Genomic DNA, 16,158 nt, shown 5'->3' on the forward strand with positions numbered 1-16,158 from the left:
CCTCCGGTCACTGGTGTCAGCTGATGGGAGTACAGCTCCCATCATTCGACACCTGCTGCCGCTAATAACTGCGAGCACATGAGCGGCTGATGGGTGTATTCATTAGCCGACTCCTGCGCTGTAAATAAAATAATTAAAATTTAAAAACGGCGTGGGTTCCCCTGTATTTTTTATAACCAGCCAGGCAAAACTCACAGCTGGGGGCTGCAACTCTCAACTGTCAGCTTCAGCAAGCCTGGTTATCAAGAATAGAGGGGTCCTCACGTTGTTTTCTTATGTTATTTAAATAAATAATTTAAAATAATGGCGTGGGGTCCCCCCATTTTTGACAACCAGCCTTGCTAAAGCAGACAGCTGGGGGCTGGTATTCTCAGGCTGGTAAGGGGCCATGGCTATTGCCCACCCCAGCCTAAAAATAGCAGACTGTATCTGCGCAGAAAAGGCACATCTATTAGATGCGCCAATTCTGGTCCTTTGCCTGGCTCTTTCCACTTGCCCTGTAATGGTGGCAAGTGGGGTTGATGTTACCTTTGTATTGTCAGGTGACATCAAGCCCACGCCTTAGTAATGGAGCGACGTCTATGAAACACCTATCCATTACTAATCCTATAGTGGTATGGTAAATAAAGACACAGCCAGAAAAAATTCCTTTATTAGAAATAAAACAAAGCAAATTTTTACTATTTTATTTAAAAATAACAAAGTTATACTCGCCTAGCACCTAATTCCACCGAAGCCCTCGTCTCCTGTAATAAACCAAAAATAAAAAAACAACAATATCCCTCACCTCTTCGTTGTTCTGTCCCACGCCGTAATCCATGTCTGGGGGAAAAACAGTTGTCAACCTGGACGGTGCCAAGATGCGACCATCCAGGCTGAGAACCACTGGTGACTGAACTGTGAAAGCAGCCTCAGTGACCGGCGGTGACATCATCTAGATTACTGACGGCCACTAAGGCTGCGTTCCCTGCTGGGCTGAACTGCCATGACCTCGGTGAGAGCCCCGCTAGCACCGTGAGAAAAATATTTAATTATTTATTTACAGCGCAGGAGCCAGCTAATGAATACACATGATGATAGGAGCTTTGGTGCCATCAGCTGACACCAGTGACCAGAGGTAAACTTTAAACCTCCGATGACCGCTGCATGCTCACGCTGTCTATTGACAGCGTGGAAACCGTGGCTATCTGATAGCCGGTGATGATTTCACCTCCGATCAGAAGCGGCATTCGCCACACTGTCATGCACATGACAGTGTTGCAAACACTGGATGTTCGGGCCCCAATTCAAGTGAATGAGGTCCAGGTATTGTTCTGGTGCACAAACCCAAACTTTTTGTAACTGTTCGGCCGAACCCGCCAGACCTGAACATCCAGATGTCCACCCATCTCTAATTTGCCCCTAAATCTAGTAACTGGTTGGGCCGCCCTTAGCAGCAACAACAACTGCAATCAACCGTTTTTGATAACTGGCAGTGAGTCTTTTCCAACGCTCTGGAGGAATTTTGTCCCCTCTTCTTTGTAGAATTGTTGTAATTCATCCACATTGGAGGTTTACGAGCATGAACCGCCTTTTTGACGTCATGCCACAGCATCTGAATCGGATTAAGGTCAGGACTCTGACTAGGCCACTCCAAAGTCTAAATTTTGTTTTTCTTAAGCCATTCAGAGGTGGAATTGATTATGTGTTTTGGATTATTGTCCTACTTCATAACCTAAGTGTGCTTCAGTTTGAGGTCAAGTATAGTTGGCCGGACATTCTCCTTCAGGATTTTTTGGTCGACAGCAGAATTCATGGTTCCATTTACCACAAGTCTTCCAGGCCCTGAAGCAGCAAAACAACCCCAGACCCTCACATTGCCACCACCATATTTTACTGTTGGTTTGATGCTCCTTTTTACTTCTACCCAAGATGTAATGGAACATACTGTACATCTTCCGAAAAGTTCAACTTTTTTCTCGTCACTCCACAGAGTATTCTCCCAAAGGTTTTGGGGATCATCAAGATGTTTTCTGGCCAAACTGAGAAGAGACTTTTTATTTTTATTGCTTAGCAGTGGATTTCGGCTTGGAACTCTGCCATGCAGGCCATTTTTGCTCAGCCTCTTTCTGATGGTTGAGTCATGGACATTGACCTTAACTGAGAAAAGAGAGGCCTGATGTTATTTGAATGTTTTTGTGCGGTCTTTTGCGATCTCTTGAATGAGTCATCGCTGTGTTCTTGGGGTAATTACTTGGGGTAATTTTGGTCGGCCAGTCACTCCTGGGAAGGTTCACCACTTCCATGTTTTCACCATTTGTGGATAATGGCTCTCACTGTGGTTCACTGGAATCTCAAAGCTTTAGAAATGGTTTTATAACCTTTTCCAGACTGGTAGATCTCAATTACTTTGTTTCTCATTTGTTTCAGAATTTCTTTGGATCGCGGCATGATGTCTAGCTTTTGAAGAACTTTTGGTCTACTTCACTTTGTCAGGCAGGTCCTATTTAAACGATTTCTTAATTGAGAACAGGTGTGGCAGTAATCAGGCCGGGGTGTGGACAGAGAATGTGAACTCAGCATCCCAAAGATGTGATAAACCACAAATAATTTATATTTTAAGGTGGTGTGCTATCACTTTTTTACACTGGGCCCTGTAGGTTTGGATTTCTTTTGCCCATAATAATAAAGACCTTCGTTTATAAACTGCATTTTGTGATTACTTGTGTTATATTTGTCTAATATTTACATTTGTTCGGTGATGTGAAACCTTTAAGTGTGACAAGCATGCAAAAGAATAGGAACTCAGGAAGGGGACAAACACTTTTTCACACCACTGTATGTATTAGTGGTGAAATGCTGTAATGGGATGTTAGATCCCGCGTTACGGTGGCTTAGATATATGATGGGCGTGGACGTCATTTATCAGGTATCACATTATGGTGTCAGCACCTGATGGATGATGATGCAGCCTGAGCTTACTGTGTCAGGACAAGATACAAGTCCATGATGGATGAACCTCTCCTCACGCCCTCATCGCTGCATGTTACCACGTGTTTACACGAGTTAGTTTTCTCTCTCTTTGGCAGTTTTTCTATAATTTGATGCAGATTTTGGGGGAAATTGACAAGGAGTAGATTGTGGGTTTTAAGGGTGTAACTAGAGTCTGATGCACCCCAGGTGAAAAATTTGGAAATTTGGACCAGGGCCATTCTGCCACTATTCTTTAATGTATGGGAAAAAAAAGTAAACCCTCAGAAACCCTTCAAATATTTTACCAACAATAGAGGTTAGACTTACCGGCCCATAATTTCCAGGGTCACTGTTAGAGCCCTTTTTTAATATTGGTATCACATTTGCTATGTGCCAGCCCCCGTCGCTATAGAGTTCGTAAATATAAGAAATAATGGTTTGTCTATTACATTACTTAGTTCTCTTAGTACTCGTGGGTGTATGCCATCCGGACTCAGAGATTTATCTATTGTAATCTTATTTAGCCGGTTTCGCACCTCTTCTTGGATTAGATTGGTTACCCTTAATATCGGGTTTTCTTTGTCTCTCGGCATTTCATTTTCCACCGTGAATACCGTGTGTTACGTGTTACAGAACCACTCAGCACCCAGGATATGTTGTGCAGTTATATGTATGTATAATAGGTTCCATGTGAGATGCATGTCCCTAATGCATCAGCCCACAGGCTGCGCCCCTGGGCAGAGGGGACACGATATTCTCCTTTTGTCCGCCCGCCCCCCACCTTTGTAATTCCCACAGTAAACATCGGCAGGCTCCGGCCACCTGCGGCTTTTGTAATGTATGTCTGGCCTGCCGCTTTTCTATTGGCCAGCCCTCTGTATCTGTGTGATATATTCTGTGTCCTGTGAGTAAAGTGTTGTCAGGCTGGAAATACGTGGAGAAGCAGTGATCTTTTATATGCGCCCATGTAACCAAGGAATTCCAGCCAGCGTCATTTATTCAGACTCCAGCCAACGCAGAGCGGACCTCCAAAAAAACGGGGTGGTACTGAAAGAGGTACCCCAGCTTGGGTAGACCCCGTTACACCGCGCAGAAGAAGGTGTTTAATATATTAGCTGTTACGTGTTACAGAACCACTTAGCACCCAGAATATGTTGTGCAGTTATATGTATGGATAATAGGTTCTATGTGAGATGCATGTCCCTAATGCATCAGCCCACAGGCTGCGCCCCTGGGCAGAGGGGACACGATATTCTCCTTTTGTCCACCCTCCCCCCACCTTTGTAATTCCCACAGTCAACATCGGTAGGCTCCGGTCACCTGCGGCTTTTGTAATGTATGAAAGACCGGAGAAGAATAGAGTCTAGGCTAGTTAGCAAACAATGAACAAATATTTTATTGATCATAAAAAGTGACACAAAAATGTCAATATATGCAGAAAAACATACTGAACACAGTATATAAGTGAGCAGGCAATATGAAAAAGAAGTACTTATATAATTAATAGTGACCTCAAAACCTTAGAAAGTGGCATGAGAGTCCTGGAATCACGCTTAGTGCATATAGGGTAATGTAGATATATATGTATACTGCCACCAGTCACAGTAGTCTGAATAAGCAAAAATAGTCCCAAATGTAACAGGCATAATGCTTAAACCCAGATACCGGAGTTCCTCCAATTTCAATCAATGTCATGGAAAAATAAATCCAACAGTGCTACAATGATATGGAGGGGCCCCGGATACTGAGACATAAAAAGGGACTACAAATCCATCACTAGTAAGGAGTATATGGGGCAGAACAGTGGGAGAAGATAACCCAACCAAATCACATTGCTAATGTATAGTTACCCGTCATGCTTCCAAGCGTGAAGGCAGGAGGAAAAACCCCAACGCACGTTTCGATGTGTAGATCTTCCTCAGGGGGCATGGCTTTAATATGCCTAGGTTCCCATTTAAATACCCCACTCGTTTACAAGATGGCCAATAAGAAAGTAATGGAGCGCATAAATATCAATGTGACCGCCCATAAAGGTCGCACATAGTCCCCAATCACATGTGTCATCCAATCAACAAAGAAAAGAAAAACGCCCCCACCAATAGTGTACTTACCAAATTACCAAATAACTTACGGAAATAATGATGACGTAAAAAATAACATAAAAATAAACATAAGAACCGCTCCACTCAAATATGGACAAATAGGATTGAACATAACATGAACTGGTAACAATATTGGCATTAGGCAGAAATAAAATAAAACAATTTGCAATCATATATCTACATCATTAATAGAATGTATGATAAGACACTTGTACAGATGAACAGATAGGATATATTGATATATGTATATGCAAATGAGATACCAGTAGATTATACAAAAAAGAAAATAACCTGCAGATCAAAAGGGGAGGCCAAACAGTACTGTCTGCACAGGCCTGATATTGGTTGTTAAAGCCCTACTAGATTACAAATCATTTTATACAATGGTCAGATCAGGCCAACTTAATATGATGCAGGTATTTCCTTAATGACATATTGTTCATGTGCCTAAAATAGGCATCACATCCGCAGATCTTGGATATTGGTCATGGAACGACTGTAGGGACATCAAATGGGATCACCTGAATGAGGCTGAAGATGTTGGTCACTGAAAGGGACAAAATGGAAGCAATGAACAACAGACAATAGATATAAAAACCAACAAACATAAATAAAAGCCGAATTAAAAAATGGTGGGAGGTGGAAAAACAAACCTCATGAGACAAAAAGGAGATTACAGACCACAGTCAAATACAACGAACAAGAAGGGGTAGTTCAAAAACATTCACAGGAAGGAAGCAAAGCCCTGTGATCCGTTTAAACCACAAGGGGACATTGTTCCTAGGATGGTGATCCACCTGCACTCTTTTTGTGCTAGAAGGCGTTGTATATCACCACCTCGTATTCCAATATGAATGTGTTGAATACCCCTAACCATAAATGATTTAGGGTTACATTGGTGGAATTGTTTATAGTGCCTGGGTATGGTCTTTAGAGTCGAGAGGTCAGTGACAGCAGCCGCTGCCATAATGTCACGAACGTGCTCCCTTGTGCGAGTTCGAAGTTGGCGGGAGGTAAGGCCTATATAGATTTTTTGACAGCCACAGGTAGCATAATATATCACCTGTGTTGTGGTACAGGTGATGTATTGTTTGATAGAGAATTGCTGACAACCGTCGGCAGATGTAAAAGTATGAGGACGCATGATGTTTTTGCAGGCCACACAGTTCCCACACGGGAAACATCCTTGTGGTGGACCCGTTGAATTAAAAGGATTTTTAATCCGTGGGGCGTAGTAACTATGCACAAGGGCATCCGACAAATTATAGCCCCTGGGCAGAGGGGACACGATATTCTCCTTTTGTCCACCCTCCCCCCACCTTTGTAATTCCCACAGTCAACATCGGTAGGCTCCGGTCACCTGCGGCTTTTGTAATGTATGTCTGGCCTGCCGCTTTTCTATTGGCCTGCCCTCTGTATCTGTGTGATATATTCTGTGTCCTGTGATTAAAGTGTTGTCAGACTGGAAGACTGGAAATACGTGGAGAAGCAGTGATCTTTTATATGCGCCCATGTAACCAAGGAATTCCAGCCAGTGTCATTTATTCAGACTCCAGCCAACGCAGAGCGGACCTCCGAAAAAACGGGGTGGTACTGAAAGAGGTACCCCAGCTTGGGTAGACCCCGTTACACCGTGCAGAAGAAGGTGTTTAATATATTAGCTGTTACGTGTTACAGAACCACTCAGCACCCAGAATATGTTGTGGAGTTATATGTATGGATAATAGGTTCTATGTGAGATGCATGTCCCTAATGCCTCAGCCCACAGGCTGCGCCCCTGGGCAGAGGGGACACGATATTCTCCTTTTGTCCACCCTCCCCCCACCTTTGTAATTCCCACAGTCAACATCGGCAGGCTCCGGTCACCTGCGGCTTTTGTATTGTATGTCTGGCCTGCCGCTTTTCTATTGGCCTGCCCTCTGTATCTGTGTGATACATTCTATGTCCTGTGAGTGAAGTGTTTTGTCAGACTGGAAATACGTGGAGAAGCAGTGATCTTTTATTTGCGCCCATGTAACCCAGGGATTCCAGCCAGCGTCATTCTTTCAGGCTCCAGCCAACGCAGAGCGGACCTCCGAAAACACGGGGTGGTACTGAAAGAGGTACCCCAGCTTGGTAGACCCCGTTACATTAGCTTTTTCCTCGTCATCTACAACTATACTTTCCTCACAATTTTTTAAGGGGCCTACACTGTCACTTATGATTCTTTTACTATTGATACAGGTGAAGAACAGCTTGGGATTAGTGTTACTCTCCTTAGCAATGTGCTTCTCTGGTTCCTTTTTGGCAGCTTTAATAACACTGCGCAACAAATTTCAGGGAAGTTCTTGTCCCCTGAGAGAATTTTATTGTATCCTATAGATTTTGAATATGTGCCCCAAAAGTCTGTATCACATAAGGTTTTTAAGAAACAACAGTTTATAGTCTACATTATGACGTCCGAGACGCTACATACATGTGCATCGATGTCAGTAGCAAAAGCAATTGTTCAAAAGTGTTTTGCAGACGACTTTCATTTATAATCCGTGTCAGATGCTTTTCGAATAAGATTCCAGCAATAGTCAGCCAGCATTGACGTACTCCACTTTCCTTGGTACCTTTTTTCCATCAGTGCAATGTCTTGGTGAAATCTTTCACCTTGTTCATCGCTAATGGCATCAAGATTGGCTGGAAAGATGTCCAAGTGAGAATGTAGAAAAAGCATTTTTAGTGACGTATTGCATTTCATAAGTTGTTTAAAGTTCGGTGCCCTGCCGTTGCCAAGGATGTTGAAGGTCACATCTTTAAAAGCTCTCCATGCCACTTGTTCAGGACCATGCAAAAGACCATCAAAGCTACTGTCATTCATAATATCTCTGATCTGTGGGCCAATGAAAATACCTTCTTTAATCTTTGCATCACTTATTCTTGGAAATTTCTGTCGCAACTAAATAAAGGCTTCTGATTCTTTGTTCATTGCTTTGACAAAATTCTTCATAAGCCCAAGTTTAATGTGCAAAGGAAGGAGAAATATCTTTGCTGAATCAACGAGAGGATTATGTTTAACATTCTTCTGTCCAGCAACCAGGTTTTCGCGGAGTGGCCAGTCCTTTCTGAAATAGTGCATTTCTCGTGCACGACTGTCCCACTCACAAATAAAACAATAATACTTGGTATATCCAAGCTGTAGTCCAAGAAGAAGTGCAACACCTTTTAGATCACCACATATGTTCCAGTTATAATTTCTATACTTAATGTGGGTCAACAATAACTCCATATTCTCATACATTTCTTTCATGTGTACGGTATGTCCAATAGGTATAGAAGGATAGATATTTCCGTTGTGTAGCAAAAGAGCCTTCAGACTGAAAACTGACAAGTCAATGAAAAGTCGCCATTCCTTCGGGTCATTTTCGCATCCAAGAGCACCAAACAACCCCAACACGTCGTTGCAAAAGGTTAAACTGTCGACATGGTTGAAAAATTGATTAAGGTTTTCTTGACAACTGCGAAAAACAGAAACTCTTGTTCCTGGTAATAAGAGATTCTGTTCTTTTAGCCTTGATCCCAATAATTCTGCCTGCCTCTTTGACAGTTTCAAATCCCTAACCAAGTCACTCAGATCAGCTTGACTGAACAGATGTGGATTAGATGTAGAAGGCTCAAAGTCTGGGTCTGCAGCAGTTTCATTTTCCTCTGACATTGTTAGTTCATCTTCGTCGTCCACCATTGTCAATACTTTGGAACACGAAGACTTTCATCGTGTGGCACTGGTGTTATGGCTGAAGGAAGATTAGGATATTCTATTGATTTCTTGTTCTTTGCTGAATATCTTGTTACATTTGTAAGGCAGAAGTAGCAATCTGTTACATGATCACTCTGCTCTCTCCATATCATTGGGACAGCGAACGGCATTGAAGGTCGTGATCCATTCAGCCATGACTAAGTATGTCAGTATTGTCTTTTGATTCCTCCCATGCCCAGGAGATGGTGGTATGCTCCGTACACGGTCAGCTGAATGATTCGCTGCGCATGCGCGGAATTCGCATAATAAGTGCTTGCATATGTGTAGATCAGCGATTTATGTTATTTCAGTGGAAAATTCAGAATATACTGTCTCAGAAAAAGTTCATATATGAGTTTTTAGAATTATAACAGAATATTATAATGTTTCATATCATTTCTCAAAAACCTTATGTGATAGGAAAAATCTGAAGTCATTTCTAAAATCAGCATGAAAAAATCTATCAGGGACACTCAAAATTGTCCGAGGGACAAAACCTTGGTAACAGTGTTAGTTTTTTAGATAAAGTATTTTTCTCCCTGTAGTTGTTAGATCTTCAGCGGGGCCGTCCTGCTTTAGTAGAGTAAATGCTTTCTTTTTACTGTTACTTGCCCTCTTCTGTGTTTAGCCACATTGGGTTTTTCCTATTTCTTGTCCTTTTATTCCCACAAGGTATAAACCGCTTACAGCGCCTATTTAGGATGTTCTTCCACATTTCCCATTTATTTTCTGTATTCTTATTTCTGAGGACATTGCCCCAGTCACCAGATTAAGGGCGTCTCTCAGCTGGTCACACTTTGCCTTCCAAAAGTTCAGTGTTTTTGTGACTCCTTGACAAGTCCCCCTAGCGAAACACAAGTGACACTGTACAATATTGTGGTCGCTATTTCCTAGATGCCGACCACCTGCAGATCTCTTATTCTGTCAGGTCTGTTAGTATTAGGTGTAAAGTGCGGCTCCTCTGGTCGGATTCTGCACCAATAGTGAGAGATAATTATTCTTGGTTATTAGCAGAAACCTGTCGCCTTTATGAGTTTCGCAGGTCTCTGTTTCCCAATTAATATCCAGGTAGGTAAAGTCCCCCATAACAAGGACCTCATTATGGCTTCATCCATCTGTCTTAGGCCTGTTTCACACATCGGTTTTTTGAAATCCGTCAAAATCCGCCGTTGTGCAAAAAAACGGATCCGCCATTTTGCTTGGCGGATCCGTTTTTTTCCCATTGAGTTGCATTACCGGCGGATCTTGACGGATGTCCATCCGTTCGATCCGTTTTTTTGCGGATCCGCCAAAATTTTGGCGTCCGCTGACATGCCTGAATGGACCATGTAACGTTTTTTTCTGCAGCTGGATCCGCATTTGACATTGCGCATGCCCGGAGGATTTGCCTTTCTCGGAAATGTAACCCTAAACTCTGTTCTGGCGGCGAAAAAATTCTCTCTCCCTCTCTCTCTCTCTCCCTCTCTCCCTCTCCCTCTCCTTCTTTCTCTCTCTCTCTCCTTCTTTCTCTCCCTGTTATGATTGAGTCACTGAGGAGGAAAAAACAAAACACAAGCTCAGCCCAGAAAATCAGAGAGATTGGAAACTATCGGATTGCAGACCCCTAATCCTATCACACAACTAGTAGTAGCCGTGGAGTGTTCCTACGGTGATCCTAGACACCTAGTCACAGCCGGAGATCTAAATAAGCCTAAAGAGAGAAAAGGGAAAAACTGACTGCCCCAGAGCAGACCCCAAAGCAATAGGCAGCCCCCAACATATAATGACGGTGATATAAGATGAAAACACTAACACAGATAGAAAGATAGGTTGAGCAAACGATGGGGCCAAAGCTAACTAAAAAGGACAGGACAGAAAAGCTGCTGTCTGCAATCCGAGAAAACCCTGCTAAAAATATTACCAACACAACTGATAAGCAAAAAGGACCCTGAAGTCACTAGACTTCAAACCCTATATCAGCACTCAGAATATTCTGAAAGCAGAGCAAAAGAGAACACTGATCAAGGAATAAGAATCCAGCACACCCCCAGCCGGGGATGGCTGAACTCAAAAAACAAGGTAAACAAAACCAAAACTAATAAGTTCAATAGCAGAGCAAAAACTTATCTTTGGGAAGCAGGAATCAGACTGGTCTCCAAGAATCCAGCAGAGAAATCACCAGCCACTCAGAAGGGCGTCGGCTGCCTTATATCCAGTCTGAAGTTCCCGTTACCCAGTCACAATCCACCTGATCAGGTGTTTGGTTCCTTCCATCCAAATCAGCCTCACTACCTTCCTTCACCAGAAGAGGGAGATCCTCGGACACAAAAGGTGAATGAACAGATGAGCTCACAACACTCCCTCTCTCTCCCTCTCTCTCCCTCTCTCTCTCTCCCTCTCTCTCCCTCTCCCCAGGCAGCGGTTCCTTTAAAATTCTTCCTTCGACGGATCCGTTAAAATAACGGTCCGGTGACAAACATTGTCATCAGTCCAAGAACGGATCCGTTATCCGCCATTTTAGCGGATTTTAACTAAAGCAAAAAACTGATGTGTGAAACAGGCCTTAGTAGAAACTCTCCATGATTTCTGTTATATTTGGGGGTTTGTAACAGACCCCAATGAGAATTTTGTTACTATTTTTCCCTCCATGTATTTCGACCCATATGGACTCGACATCCACATTCCCTTTGCTAATATCCTCCCTTAGAGTGGACTTTAGAGAAGACTTTACATAAAGACAAACCCAGACTGTAATCCTGTAAGGTAACTGCCCAGTCATAGCGTTCATCTCACCATGTCTCGGTTATTCCCACTATGTCATAGTTACCTGTAGATATTTCTGCTTCTAGTTCTTCCATCTTGTTTGTCAGGCTTCTGGTGTTTGCGAGCATGCAGGTTAGAGGATTTTGTTTTGTTCCAAAAATAGTTGTCTAGTTAGTTAACATACAGTGCTTTGTCTCCACATCCTCCATATAGTATAATACAGAGTCCATCCTGCTATACTGTATGTTCCCCATCCCGGTACATGGCACTCATCCTGGTATATGTCCCCATCCTTGTATATGGCCCCCATACATCTGGGCCTCATCCTGGTTTATGGCCCCATCCTGATATATGTCCGCCATCCTGGGCCTCATCTTCGTATATGTCTCCATCCTGGTATATTTCCCCCATCCTGGTGTCTGGGCCTCATTCTGGTTTATGTCACCAATACTGGTATATGTCCTCCATCCTGGTGTATGTCCTCCATCCTGGTGTATGGCCTCCATCCTGGTGTATGGCCTCCATCCTGGTATATGGCCTCCATCATGGTATATTTCCTCCATCCTGGTAATATGGCGTCTGTCCTGATATATGTTCCCAACCAGGTATGTGACCTCATCCTGGTATATGGTTTTGCTGTTGTTCAATATACAGAAAAACCCCCCACAATAAACGCTCCTACTCACCTTCCGTCTGCTCCCACGCTGTGCGGCATCCTCTGCTGTAGCCGGCAGCTGACTTCAGCGTGTGACAGGAGCACCTGACGTCACTGCCGTACCCCCTTGGTCACGTACATACTGACATCAGCTGCTGGTCTCTGATTGGCCAGCAAAGTGTATTGCGGTGCATGGACCAGATGGGTCTGTGCGCTGCAACACACTTCACCTGAATATGAGTCTGAGGACGCACTTTCAGCTGAAGTAGGGGCTGGGTGTGTGTCCTCGGGGGCTGGCATCGGTTGGCCCCTCATCCATTGGGCCTGATCGGAACGGCGATCGGTGCTACCGTGGTCTTTACTTCCCTAGTGGGTTTTTGGCTAGCCTGAGCTTGAACAGGGACCTGTGTACTGTCAGTGAGTGCGCTGTTGTGGGTAGCAATATACAGTATATACTAATACATTATTCTGCTTTTTATCTTTTCAGAACCAATTATCTCGAAGGGTAACGATTGCTTGGATGCAGCCAAGGCGTGTAACCTTGACGACACGTGTAAGAAGTATCGATCATCCTACATAACGCCCTGTACTAACAGTATATCCAACGAGGTCTGCAACCGGCGGAAGTGCCACAAAGCGCTGCGCCAATTCTTCGACAAGGTCCCGGCCAAGCACAGCTACGGCATGCTGTTCTGCTCCTGTAAGGACACGGCCTGCTCCGAGCGCAGACGCCAGACCATCGTCCCCGCGTGTTCCTACGAGGAGCGGGAGAAGCAGAACTGCCTGAGCCTGCAGGAGGCCTGCAAGACCAACTACATCTGCAGGTGCGGGCCCGCCTTATGTCTGACACATATATGTGGGAGGGGTACAAAGAGCTAAGGTGCTCACAACACACCTTGGGGTATGTTCACACCAGGCAGACTGGGTGCAAAGAGTTCTCCAACTGTCTCATTGACCTGAGGGGACCACGTTCTAACTTCTGCCGTACGTCTCATTGTGTGAATTCCCCCATATGATGTATCCAGGTGGAAACCTGCGGATTTCATTCTTTGCAACACAAAAGCTGTAATGTGCCGCGAGCCTGGAGATCGTCTGCTGCGGAATCTGGAGCGGGTTTTGGGTGCTGCAGAATTCAAGCTGTCGGAGGTCCACAGCAAAAAGGTCCCGAGGGGACGTAGGGTGGGGACGGGTGCACAAACAAAGGCCCTAGGGTCAGAGTGCACAGCCAGCAGGGGGCGCCGCACCCCTGGAGATGAGGAGGCCTCTGGTGCTGCTCACTTCATTGATTTTTGTGGGATTGTGATGGCAGACTTATGTAAAACAAGTCAAAAACACAACATTTGTTGTAACATTTTTGGGCAATTCAGACTAGAAAAATGCCAGAGAATGTCTGCGGTAACTGCACCTGTACGATGTGTGACTGCGGGCAATCGCCTGTGAGCTGAGCACAGCAGCAGCACACAGCGCGCCTCTGTCACAATGTGTCAGTGCAGGTAGATTGTAGCGGTCTGGACCCTTTACTGTACATGTGACTGCTCCTGCAGCGGCTCTTGGGGCTCTGCCGGCCTCCTCCCTCTAGTGTCTGTGTATATATACGGTACGGGTACCTCTGTGCAGTATCTAAGCAGTGACCTGTGACTATGCTGGTGGCTCACACACGGCGTCACCCCGCACCCTCATCGATACAGCTACTGGTGCATCTCACAACATTAGAATATCATCAAAAAGTGGATTTATTTTGGTTCTTCAATACAGACAGTGACTCTCCTCTATTCTATAGAGTCATTACACACAGAGTGATCTATCTCACGGGTTTATTTCTGGTAATGTTGATGATTATGGCTTACAGCCAATGAGAACCCAAAAGTCATTATCTCAGGAAATCAGAATACTTTATAACACCAGCTAGAAAAAATGATTGTAAAATCCGACATGTTGTCCTACTGAAATGTATGATCAGTAAATGCCCTCAGTACTTGGTCGGGCTCCTTTGGCTTCAATTACTGCATCAATGCAGCGTGGCATGGAGGCGACCAGCCTGTGGCACTGCTGAGGGGCTATGGAAGCCCAGGTTGCTTTGATAGCAGCCTTCAGCTCGTCTGCATTGTTGGGTCTGGTGTCTCACCTTCCTCCTGACAATACTCCATAGATTCTCTATGGGGTTAAGGTCAGGTGAGTTTGCTGCCAATCAAGCCCAGTGATACTGTTGTGTGTACACCAGGTATTGGTACTTTTGGCCGTGTGGACAGGGGCCAAGTCCTGCTGGAGAATGACATTTCCATCTCCAAAAAGTTTGTCGGCAGAGGGAAGCATAAAGGGCTGTAAATTCACTTTTTGATGATTTTCTAATTTTGTGAGATGCACCTGTATGTGGAATGTCGGTGTCTCTGCCCTCATGTCCAGTGTAAGACGGCAGATAAGGGTATAGGGGACCACACTCAAGGGGGTATGGGAAGGGAAAATATTCAACATATGTGCATCATGGGAGGAGCCCCTCAAAAGTACATGTACCCCGGTATAATGACGCTTTATTAGGAGTGTACCTCTGTGTAAAGATGCTTATGAGGAGTGTACCCGGTACAATGACACTGTATGAGGACTGTATAAAATTCAAAAAACTGACCGTCACATCCAAACATAGACTAGGTGTGAACAGAGGCTTACCTAGAGTCACCAACTCATATACAATCAAACAAATAAGGCCGCACTCTGCAGCGCCATAACATGCAAGCATGAAATATGAAAGTTGAACTGCATCACTGCATTAGAAATATGAAAAATTGAGAATCCTTAGCACATAAAATGGCCAATTCATGTGTACCTGGAAGCCACGGTAAGGTGATTCTCGTTTTCCAGGACCCTAACCTAATGCCAAGCCTCACTTAGACTAAAGTCTTCATCTGTATGGGAACCTATGAATCCTCTATTGGACTGAAATCTATCTATCTCTCTGTGGAGGGGTAGGGTCCTGCTTTGATTAAAAACGCCTGAGGCTTATTTATTTGATTGTACCTCTGTATAAGGACGCTGTATGGAGAGTGTACCCTGGTATATAAGGATGCTATATGAGGAGTGTACCTCTGTATAAAGACACTGTATGAGGACTGTACCCCGGTATGAGGACTGTATTCCGATATAAGGACACTGTATAAGGACTGTACCCCAGTATAATGACGCTGTATGAGGACTGTATTCCGATATAAGGACGCTGTATGAGGACTGTACCTTGGTATAATGATGCTGTATGAGGACTGTACCCCGGTGTAATGACGCTGCATGAGGACTGTACCCCGGTATAAGGACACTGTATGAGGACTGTATCCCGATATAAGGATCTTGAATGAGGAGTGTACCCTGATATAATGACGCTGTATGAGGACTGTATTCCGATATAAGGACACTGTATGAGGACTGTACCCCGATATAAGGACGCTGTATGAGGACTGTACTCCGATATAAGGACGCTGTATGAGGACTGTACCTTGGTATAATGATGCTGTATGAGGACTGTACCCCGGTGTAATGACGCTGCATGAGGACTGTACCCCGGTATAAGGACACTGTATGAGGACTGTATCCCGATATAAGGATCTTGAATGAGGAGTGTACCCTGATATAATGACGCTGTATGAGGACTGTATTCCGATATAAGGACACTGTATGAGGACTGTACCCCGATATAAGGACGCTGTATGAGGACTGTACCCCGATATAAGGACGCTGTAGGAGGACTGTACCCCGGTATAAGGACGCTGTATGAGGACTGTACCCCGATATAAGGACGCTGTATGAGGACTGTACTCCGATATAAGGATGCTGTATGAGGACTGTACCCCGATATAAGGACGCTGTATGGAGAGTGTACCCTGATATAATGACGCTGTATGAGGACTGTATTCCGATATAAGGACACTGTATGAGGACTGTACCCCGATATAAGGACG

The 16,158-nt window shown here is 44.4% G+C and overlaps 1 protein-coding gene across 3 annotated transcripts in view; it reads left to right on the forward strand.

The window, feature by feature from the left end:
• Positions 1 to 16,158, forward strand: part of GFRA1 (GDNF family receptor alpha 1) — a 251,851-nt gene that overhangs the window by 177,337 nt on the left and 58,356 nt on the right. For all 3 annotated transcript variants that reach the window (XM_073556582.1, XM_073556581.1, XM_073556583.1), the window contains one exon: positions 12,702 to 13,038. In XM_073556582.1, the coding sequence (XP_073412683.1) occupies positions 12,702 to 13,038 (337 nt within the window). The remainder of the gene's footprint in view (positions 1 to 12,701; positions 13,039 to 16,158) is intronic.

Source organism: Dendrobates tinctorius, unplaced genomic scaffold, assembly GCF_039654945.1.
Source record: "Dendrobates tinctorius isolate UK_male_01 unplaced genomic scaffold, ASM3965494v1 ptg000236l, whole genome shotgun sequence".
NCBI classification, from domain to species: domain Eukaryota; kingdom Metazoa; phylum Chordata; class Amphibia; order Anura; family Dendrobatidae; genus Dendrobates; species Dendrobates tinctorius.